The sequence below is a fragment of the Nannobrachium achirus genome (assembly GCF_963921795.1).
Source record: "Nannobrachium achirus genome assembly, chromosome: 1".
Taxonomy (NCBI): Eukaryota; Metazoa; Chordata; class Actinopteri; order Myctophiformes; family Myctophidae; genus Nannobrachium; species Nannobrachium achirus.
In genome coordinates, this window is record NC_137810.1 from 31586163 (window position 1) to 31597113 (window position 10951).

General features: G+C 42.5%; 1 protein-coding gene across 1 annotated transcript; it reads left to right on the plus strand.

Annotated features, from left to right (window-relative positions):
- Positions 1-3632: 3632 nt before the first annotated feature.
- LOC308287067 (interferon-induced protein with tetratricopeptide repeats 5-like) lies at positions 3633-7477 on the plus strand (the record flags this gene model as incomplete). Its single annotated transcript, XM_080728188.1, has 4 exons — positions 3633-3859; positions 5958-6841; positions 7016-7130; positions 7471-7477. The coding sequence occupies 4 exons, from the start codon at positions 3633-3635 to the stop codon at positions 7475-7477; spliced, it is 1233 nt and encodes a 410-aa protein (XP_080584314.1).
- Between the last annotated feature and the right edge of the window lie 3474 nt (positions 7478-10951).

The following is a 10951-nucleotide window of genomic DNA, read 5'->3' on the forward strand; positions in this document are numbered from 1 at the left end:
ACATGCTCCAACTTTCCGTCGCGTTAGAATGACGTCAACAGGCATCAGTTCTTCTTCTTCTTCTTCTTCTATCGGGTTTTATGGCAGTTGGCAACCTCTCGAGGTGCATTACCGCCACCAACTTGACTGGTGGAACTTTCCACCAATAGCACATTATTTAGTACTTCATATTTCAAAAATAAAATAAAGTCCACCCGTGTACAACCCACAGTCTTCCCATTCCCCACTTTATCAGAGTCCATTACCCGAAATATCCCTTGCATTCATTGTCAATTCTACTCAGACACTGTTGTCTGAGTTGAGGCAAACCCGCCTCTCAACGTGTCATCCAGATCTTCACCACTAATGTCCACGATACCCAGAAACATTGTAGCTGCAACCAGTATCATCTTAATTCTCTCAGATTTACTCTGTATCTCTACCGCACAGTTAATCACCATTGCAATGAACGCCAAAAATCGCTTTTTGTCCAGACATATATTTTGGTCAGTATTCACTTTTTCCTCTGGTTTTCTTTCTCCTGTCACTGTCACATTTCCATTCCTCTCCAGGCTCTTCACTGCTTCCGCATACGACATTCCGTTTTCTTTCCTGATCTTTTTCACGTTTTCCTCCATTTTCCTTCTAGGACATTGTGCTGCTCCTGCAGGATGGTTTCCTTCACAGTTAGTACATTTGGCCGGTACTTGCTTTGCTTCACATTGCCTTTCCCGACATTCTTTATTCCCACATCTCCCGCATTTTCGATCTTTCCTGCAACAGGCAGCCACATGCCCGTACTCCTGGCAACAGAAGCATCTAAGTGGAGCTTCCTCATAAGGCCTTACTCTATAAGACACATAGTCAATGTACACCCTTTCTGGCAGGTCCTCTTCAAATGTTATGCACACAGATTTGCTCTGCTCCTTCTTTCCTTCTCTGTACCGTGTCATACGTCTAGCCTCATAAGCTTCCCCTACGTTTTCAAAAATCATGTCCAAGTCGATCCACAGTGGCACGCCACTGATCACTCCTTTCCTCCTTTGCTTTCCTTCCAGTTTGAACCAAACAATCTTGCTCCCGTCGTACTCTTTGATCTTCGCCATCTTATTCCTCTGCTGTTTTGTTTCAAATTCGACTATTACCGTCCCGCTCCTTGTCACTCTGACATTCCTGATTTTACCCACATGTCCAGAAATAAAGCTCCCTATCGCATGTGCATCGCTAAAAATGCCGTTCGTTTTTGTCACTGATCTCATTCCTACCACGTATCTTTCACTTTCTGAGCTAGTCAGGGTGTCAGATGTCCTTTTTCTTTTATTGTCATAGCCTCTGTTATCCTCAGCATTTTGAACTTCGCGGACTAACTCCTCCGACTCTGACTGCTCCGACTCCAACTCCATCTCCCCTCCCATGCCCACAGGCATCAGTTGTCATTATGTTGTCTTTTTATTTACCATAGATAGAAAGGCCACAACAGAATGTAGAGAGCATAGATAAGAAACAAAAACCACAAACCACATTGGTTAGTTTTTAGGGCGGGGGACTAGCTAGGACGGCACATTGTTATTTAAATCATTAATAATTTAATCGGTTTTGTGTGGTTTAACTAATAGTAGAGTCTAAACCTGAGGTTCTGTGACCATCCTCTCGGAAGGATGGTTTGATGATTGATTTGACCTCTATGGACCCTTTATAAAAGATTTAGCCCCCAGGTCCCTCGCAAAAATCCCAGCATTTTTTTCTAGAGGGCCACATTCAAAATGGCGCCCGGCGCCATCTCTAAAAAGTAACTTTTGATAGAGATAACCTAGAATCATGTTTGAAGACACTTTTTCATACAAGTCAACCATGAGGATTCCAAATCTGACACCAGTTTAATCATAAGACCTCATTTTGGCCCAAAAATCCAAGATGGCCACCATCCAGTAGCATGAAAACATAACTTTTGAATAGGAACGTAATTTATTGGGGATTGTAATTTGTACAGACTCAAAACACATATCAATCTGAATCAGAGCATTCTGTGTCACTGGTTTCTGAATCACCAGATTCAGATGACTCCACCCTCCTCTGTGCATCATCCTCCTCCTCCTCATCCACCTCACTCTCAGCATCCTCGTCCTCTTCAAATGGCCCGGGTGTAGGTAGGTGTGTTGGGAGAGCAGGCCGTGTGTGGCGGACAGGACGACAGCGGGCACCCACCAACTCCCAACCATGTCCGAGTGGCGAGGGGTGGTGCTTCAGTGTGGGGTTGCGCAATAGATGGGGTTATTCTTTAACATGGGAGTGGATGGGGTTACTCTTTAACATGGGAGTGGATGGGGTTACTCTTTAACATGGGAGTGGATGGGGTTACTCTTTAACATGGGAGTGGATGGGGTTACTCTCTAACATGGGAGTGGATGGGGTTACTCTTTAACATGGGAGTGGATGGGGTTACTCTCTAACATGGGAGTGGATGGGGTTACTCTTTAACATGGGAGTGGATGGGGTTACTCTTTAACATGGGAGTGGATGGGGTTATTCTTTATTCTTCCCTTGAATGACCCCAGAGGGGAAGAACTGAGAGTTTTAAATGTCTGGTAAATACACTGATCACAGTGCTGTCAAATAAATGACTATGAAGCTATATGAAAAGGTTTAATCTGCAACACAAATTGTATACAATATATAGTGGGGGGTCCCAGTTTCATCACTCCCTCAGCTAAGGGGTCCTTGACCTGGAAAACGTTTTGTTTAAATTTAGATTTTTATGGCATACAGCCCACTCCCATGTTAAAGAGTAACCCCATCCACTGCCATGTTAAAGAGTAACCCCATCCACTGCCATGTTAAAGAGTAACCCCATCCACTCCCATGTTAAAGAGTAACCTCATCCACTCCCATGTTAAAGAGTAACCCCAACAACTGCCATGTTAAAGAGTAACCTCGTCCACTGCCATGTTAAAGAGTAACCCCAACAACTGCCATGTTAAAGAGTAACCCCATCCACTCCCATGTTAGAGAGTAACCCCATCCACTCCCATGTTAGAGAGTAACCCCATCCACTCCCATGTTAAAGAGTAACCCCATCCACTCCCATGTTAAAGAGTAACCCCATCCACTCCCATGTTAAAGAGTAACCCCATCCACTCCCATGTTAAAGAGTAACCCCATCCACTCCCATGTTAAAGAGTAACCCCATCCACTCCCATGTTAGAGAGTAACCCCATCCACTCCCATGTTAAAGAGTAACCTCATCCACTCCCACGTTAGAGAGTAACCTCATCCACTCCCATGTTAAAGAGTAACCTCATCCACTCCCATGTTAGAGAGTAACCCCATCCACTCCCATGTTAAAGAGTAATCCCATCCACTCCCATGTTAAAGAGTAACCCCATCCACTCCCATGTTAAAGAGTAACCCCATCCACTCCCATGTTAGAGAGTAACCCCATCCACTCCCATGTTAGAGAGTAACCCCATCCACTCCCATGTTAGAGAGTAACCCCATCCACTCCCATGTTAAAGAGTAACCCCATCCACTCCCATGTTAAAGAATAACCCCATCCACTCCCATGTTAAAGAATAACCCCATCCACTCCCATGTTAAAGAATAACCCCATCTATTGCGCAACCCCACACTGAAGCACCACCCCTCGCCACTCGGACATGGTTGGGAGTTGGTGGGTGCCCGCTGTCGTCCTGTCCGCCACACACGGCCTGCTCTCCCAACACACCTACCTACACCCGGGCCATTTGAAGAGGACGAGGATGCTGAGAGTGAGGTGGATGAGGAGGAGGAGGATGATGCACAGAGGAGGGTGGAGTCATCTGAATCTGGTGATTCAGAAACCAGTGACACAGAATGCTCTGATTCAGATTGATATGTGTTTTGAGTCTGTACAAATTACAATCCCCAATAAATTACGTTCCTATTCAAAAGTTATGTTTTCATGCTACTGGATGGTGGCCATCTTGGATTTCTGGGCCAAAATGAGGTCTTATGATCAAAATGGTGTCAGATTTGGAATCCTCATGGTTGACTTGTATGAAAAAGTGTCTTCAAACATGATTCTAGGTTATCTCTATCAAAAGTAACTTTTTAGAGATGGCGCCGGGCGCCATTTTGAATGTGGCCCTCTAGAAAAAAATGCTGGGATTTTTGCGAGGGACCTGGGGGCTAAATCTTTTATAAAGGGTCCATAGAGGTCAAATCAATCATCAAACCATCCTTCCGAGAGGATGGTCACAGAACCTCAGGTTTAGACTCTACTATAAAGTAACTGGGTCTGGTGCTACTTAAAGCCTGGTGAGCAAGGTTAGGTGCTACTACATCTATGGTTATGGTGAGGTTAAGGGGAGGATATGGGGAGGGGAGGGGAGGGGAGGAGAGGGGGGGGGGACATTAACCATGCATGAATGAATGCATGGGATGGATGGATGGATAAATAAATGGATGCCTGGATGGATGGATACTAGTGTTTTGTAATTTCATACTCCCCTACAACAAACCAATTCCACAAAACCAAGGCCTGAATACTTTAGATTAAAAAAAACTATAGGATAAGCTTGGTTGGCACATCGATCGGGCCCTATTTTTTTTTCACGACCTTTGACACAATCTAACTGCCTCAATAGAAGACCAGGGAGGCAAATACAAGCACCCCAATTGTGGGGTGCCCGCTGCCCTAGTGGTCAAGGCGCATATCACATACAAGGCTATGATGCCTGCTGGCGTCGCCGGTTCGATTCCCGGTTCGATTCCCGATTCCGAAGCACCCCAATTGTATACGTTTAAGTTTATAAGTTTAACATGCCTATTGCCTATATGACCTAGTGAGTATGCAAAAAATACCCCAAAACTCAATGAACAGTAAGGAAGACTATATTTCGTGTACCTTTAATACATTTTTGCTTCGTGGCTAAGAACTATGCCTCATCCTTTTCAACATTATCTGCTGTGGTCAGCACCTCATCAACACAGGTGTGCGCACCCTCCTTTGAGTTTGCCTGAGTTAACTTATTTTATGAACCATGAACCTTGATTCGTGATCTGGGTAGAGGAGCAGGCCTCTATCTATCCTAGCTGATAAGAATTACAATCCTTAATCATACTGCTCAAACAAGTTAACAATCTCTTTGGATCTCAATTAGGTCAAGTTTGTTCCATGTAAAATCTAAATTCAAAAGCCAATCCAAACCAACAATGAACCTTACAATGAACATGCCAGAATAAGTAGGTCGGGAGTGGCTTATTGCCGGTATCAGCCGGTAACACGCGGGAGTCTGTCCCCGTTACAATGCGCTAGGCCCCTGGGAGATGGACTGCTGAGGTGGAGCGCCACACCTACCATCAGCTCCCAGTACTTGCCGCACGACTTGCCAAGCCGTGCTAGTCATACGCTGAGTTGGCGGTGCCCGGAATCGAACCCATGACCTTGCGGTACAAAGGCGAGAGCTCTACCGACTGACATGATGTTAATAAATTAAGAAAAGTAACATGTAGCCTGTAGATCATATGCTGTAGCTGTGTTAATATGTTAGTGACAGGAAACAGTAAATTAACAAAGTAAAAATAATGTATTTATTTCTACAGGATTCCCTAATTTTATAGGTTTCATTTGGCTGGGAATATACTGTATCTGGTTATATGAAGGTTAGATCACTGTGCAGCAGCAAACTCATCTCAACAGGTTAGGCCCAGTGAAACGAAAGTTAAATCTCAACCATCCGGTACAAATTTAATTCCATATACTTTTATCGCACCATATAAGTTAAACATGAACTTTTATGGTGCCACTCCCAGACCAGGGCAAAGATACAAAAGACGTTTAGGAGTCTTACTCAAGCATTGACAAGAAGTACTAACACGCACACAATGAGGTGAGTGAGCACTAAATAATTCTCTATCTGTATTTGATTTTTACAAAGAACAATAATGACGAGTGGTCAATTCAATATGAATATTTGCCTGTGACTTTTATCTTTAACCAGTCAAACAACATTAAGGACTCCGCTGGAGGCACTGGAGTGTCACTTCACATGGGGGATAGACTACAGCAGATCCAAACTGTTGCGTCTCCGAGATGACCTTGAGGACATTGGCACTGAGGTGGGATACCAATGGCTGGGTCACATCTATAACCTGCAGGCATACATTCACTACCAATTAAGCTCTCAAGATGAGAACCTGGGTTCCACTACAAATGACGCTTTGTGCTGCTTCAGCAAGGCAGCCGAGGCCTTTCGCCAGATTAGAAACACTGTTTCAGATGAGGGTCCCTGGCTACTGGTGAACTACAGCAACATGGCTTGGCTGCACTTCCACCTTGGAGAACAAGCAAAAAGCCAGGAATATGTTGCAAAGGTAGAGGCTCTGCTTCAGGAATATCCATCCCCAGATGAGCTCCATGCAGAGGTCTATGCTGAAAAGGCCTGGACCCTGATGCACTTCAGCCAAGAGAGAAAGCTTAAAGCTATAGAATATTTCCAGAAAGCTATCAGTATGGAACCTGACAGAGTGGAGTGGCTCTCTAGCCAGGCCTTGGCTATTGCGACCACTGCACTTTACTCCTACGCACTGCACAGCTCTCAAATTCAGGCAGCTGAGATGAGTGAGATCTTGAAGAAATTGAAAACTGCAAAGGAAAATGATTCAAGCAATTCGTATTTGGCTGCGATCTACCTTGACAGACTTGCCTATACAGGCGGAGTTATTGAAGATGAAGCGCGTGAGCTGGCTCAGAGAGTCTTGCAAAAGCCTGTGAGCAGCTACAGTGGTATCAGACCATTACTGAGACTTTATAGAAAGCAGAGACTTTTCGATGAAGCTATTGACGTGGCAGAAGAAGCTCTGGAAAGGCATCCCAATGGGCCATGTAATAACCGCTATTTGAAAAAGATTCTAGCAACATGCTACAAATGGAAAATCTTTTCAGACAGGGACAATCTCCTGAAGAAAAGTCTTACTGACCGGGCCATCAGCCTCTATGAGGAAGTTATTTCCCTTTACCCCCATTCTTCTCCCCCATTCTTCTCTTCTCTAAATGTAGCCCTTGCCAGTGTTTATGAAGAGTCAACTCAGCACAAGGATAAAGCTGACCTGATATATAAGGAAATGCTAGAAAGTAACCTAGAGCCAAAAGAGTTACAGATGTTTTACAACAGGTATGCCAAACACTTCCAGTTTCATGTAAAAGACCGCTACATGTCAATAGAATATCACATGAAGGCAGCAGAAATTCCAATATCCTCCAGATATCGTAACAATAGTATCTACATTTTGAGGCAAATTGAAAGTATGGGGAGGAACAGTAGGTGTCAAGAAATAAAATATTTCTTGTCTACACTACAAGAGGAGCCTGGCACACCAAAATAATCATCTGTATTGTCATATCATTGACATCAGCAATAGCTTCCACATTTAAACGTGGAAAAAAGCTCAAGATTCTGCCACTAACATGCAATGAATCAATATAAACAATGAATATGTAATTTACTTGTTCAGATGCTAGACGTTAAACAGATTTATGTTTGCTTTTTCACAAAGTCATTTAGATAGATAGTCATTAGGTACTTTGTTGCATTTCATTGTTTTCTTGGCACTCTATTTACTCAAACACTATCATTAAAGGTTGACTAGGTTCTTATACTGCACTTTTTAAAGTTACTCTGAGAGAGAATTTGTCTGATTGATTTTGAGCCAATAAAACAACCCACAGACGCACAACTAACAGCGTGTTTTATTTCTGTAATAAATGTATTATACACTGTAAAATGACATGAAACAAAACAGTGGTTACAGATACTACATCTTCAGCCTGGACAAAAATGCAAAACGTAATGCTTGATTCTGAACAACATTGTCTGTGTATATGGGTTGTTCCACTGTATAACTGAGGTGCAGTTATGACAGATAGCCTAGTGTAAAAAAAAAATAATAATAATAAAGAACGAATGCAGAAAAAAGCACATAGGCCTATAGATGCTTATAATTGCAAGACAGCTTCCATTGGTCTAAGGTCAATATCTAAACAGTTCCAATTGGTTTCAATATCTGATGTAAAAGATATTCAGAAAGCTTCATACAAGCTTCAAGAGTTAGAGGTTAATTATTGGGCAGCTTACAAGTAAAAAGGGTTAGGGTTAGAATAAATCACTTGTTTCAACTTAGATTCTTCATGTGACTCTTTTTTTGAACTCCTGTGACAAAAGAAAATAATGGTATTGGTTAGCCGATGTATTAGGCAAAGGCATCCTTAAACAATCTAGAACCCTAAGAAACTATTTAACCACATGAACGCCGGCACCTATACTGGGCATAATTGTTCTGTCATAAATAAGGATATTATCGTTTATCGTGATAAAAAAACACTCACAATAATCGTACTGGAGATTTAAATGTATCTGAAATTTACCTCCATCATGCACTGGGATCAATTCACCTTTCATTTGCCAAGCGTTCAACGCGTTGTGAGCTTGTAGATCTGCTATTTTTTTTGCAACATTTCTGCCCCATGATAATGGATGTTGGGGATATTTTGATTATTGCGATAATATCATAAATCGCAATTTCATCAAACTTTCAGATCGTCCCATCCCTAGTCATAATGGGTTGAACATTCTGTGTAAATAGCAGATCTACAAGATCACAGCTTTTCTGTGTGTGCGTGTGTGTGTGTGTGTGTGTGTGTGTGTGTGTGTGTGTGTGTGTGTGTGTGTGTGTGTGTGTGTGTGTGTGTGTGTGTGTGTGTGTACATCGGCTTTGTTCAAGATTTTGTGTATGGGGGGGAAAAGCAGGGGACCAAGTCTAGAGGGACCTTGCTCATGCATCAAAGTATATAACGTTTAAGTGGTTAATGGATGGTACTGTACAAACCAACTTTTTCATATACAATCACCCAAGTAAACTTACTGTAGTAAAACATTTTGAAGCTAGATGCAGAACAGACCAAAATGAAAATGAGTGAAAATCTTTAACTCAAATCTTTGATTCTGGCGGTCCCAGGAAAAACATATTTTGCGATGTGGGTCCATCCGTGAAATATTCTGAGAAGGGGGTCAGCGGCCAAATAGATTTGGGGGTCCTTGACCACTGATAGGCACATTCTACAAATATCATCTAAATCCTAACAGTTTTCCTATCAGTGGTTCTCAAACTTTGTCATGTCAAGGACCCCCAAAATGATATGTATTTGGCCACGGACCCCCATTGCAAAATATTTTGTTCAAGGGACCCCCAGGAGCAAAGATTTGAGTTAAAAAATGTCACTGTTGGTCTATTCTGCATCTAGCTCAAGGCCACAGACTTGTTGGAAAACACGCGGTCGCTTCAGGCTGTACCACTCACTCTCTGGGGACTTGGAGTGACTGCGATGCCTGTGACTTCTGTGATGACCTGGTGAAATTAACATTACTTTAGAATAGGTGGTGTACATATCTGTCAAATCAAGCTCCATGTAACAAGCTCCATGCATGTTTAAAACCATGCATCAACAAAAAGCTTTTCAGAGGAACAAAAACACATTTCCTCACTGACATCAACATACTAGGTGTTGTTTTGAAATCATATAATGAGGAGAGTGTCATGTACTTTACAAAGTTTAAAGGGGAGCAATTTGTGTTTCGTTGTGGTGGAAACTTTGCATGTCTATTAAGCGTATAACTTTTCCAGAAAAAAGGTAAAACTTGTGTTCCAATCGATCCAATGTACTTTTTTAGTCCAAGCTCTTATTGATACCAGCTCGGCCGGGTCATACCAAGGACTCTGGTAAAAGTGTACCGAATGCCTCCCTGCTTCCTGAATATCAAACTGAGGCAAGAGAGGCACTCTCTGAGGCAGCCCGCTCAGAGAGTGGCCTATGGTCTGGATCCAGGCTGTCCCTACTTGGCACTCAGCATCAAGGGTTGGATTGGGGCTAGGTCCCTGCCTGCGACATACTAGCGTCATGTCCAGGGTATCAAGCTGCCTCACGCTACAGAAACAGGAGATAGGCTCCTCTGCCCTATGGGCCTCATGGCTTGGCAAGGATTACTCTTGTTGATACTTCTCAATAGTTATTATAAATTAATAATAGTGAGCTGTAAGACCAGATATAGGCTACTAGATATAGGCTACTAAATATAGGCAGTAAATGTTTTGTTTGTTACTTGAGAGACTATGTAGGCCCTAAAAACATGTGATCCCGCATGATAATCTCAACAGGTTATGAGAAACTAAAGTCTCTAGGTATCTCAAGGTACAAATATAATTCTATATACCACCATATTAGTTAAAGATGATGTTTTAAGGTGCCACTCCCAGACCAGACCAGGGCAAAGATACAAAAGATGTTTAATTAAGAGTCCCACTCAAGACATTACAGCATTGAGTAATTGAGACATTACTGCAAGAGGTACTAACACATACAATGAGGTGAGCACTAAAGAATTATCTATCTGAATTATTATTATTATTATTTGGACAAAATCTCACGCTGTAAGGGTGGCATTTCTTCCTCTGAGTTTTGATTCCAGAGTATAGAAAGTTAAGTTTCCCATTGCCAAGTGTTACATAATAGGTAGGGTTGGCTTTGGCCAATAACTGTGACAGAAACGAAACCTAAAAGTCCTCATAAAAAATAAAAATAAAATGTCCAGCCATAATCAGCCTCCTGCTGGCACTATAACTAAACAGGACAATGTGAAAAGGGTGGCATTTCTTCCTCTGCATAGAGTGGGAAGGTGCATGTGTTTCATGGCAATCAGACTCTACGTTCATGATTTGAGTCATTTTGTTAAAAATGAGCCAATCGTGTAAAGTTTATATGGCAATCTTAGCCAATAAGAAATATCAGACAGATCCTTGTTGATCACAAGAGATAATGTGTAGCAATTTGAGTGACGTTTGCACGCACGCACGCACGCACGCATGCACGGACGCACACACACACACACACACACACACACACACACACACACACACACACACACGGATGGATGGATGGATG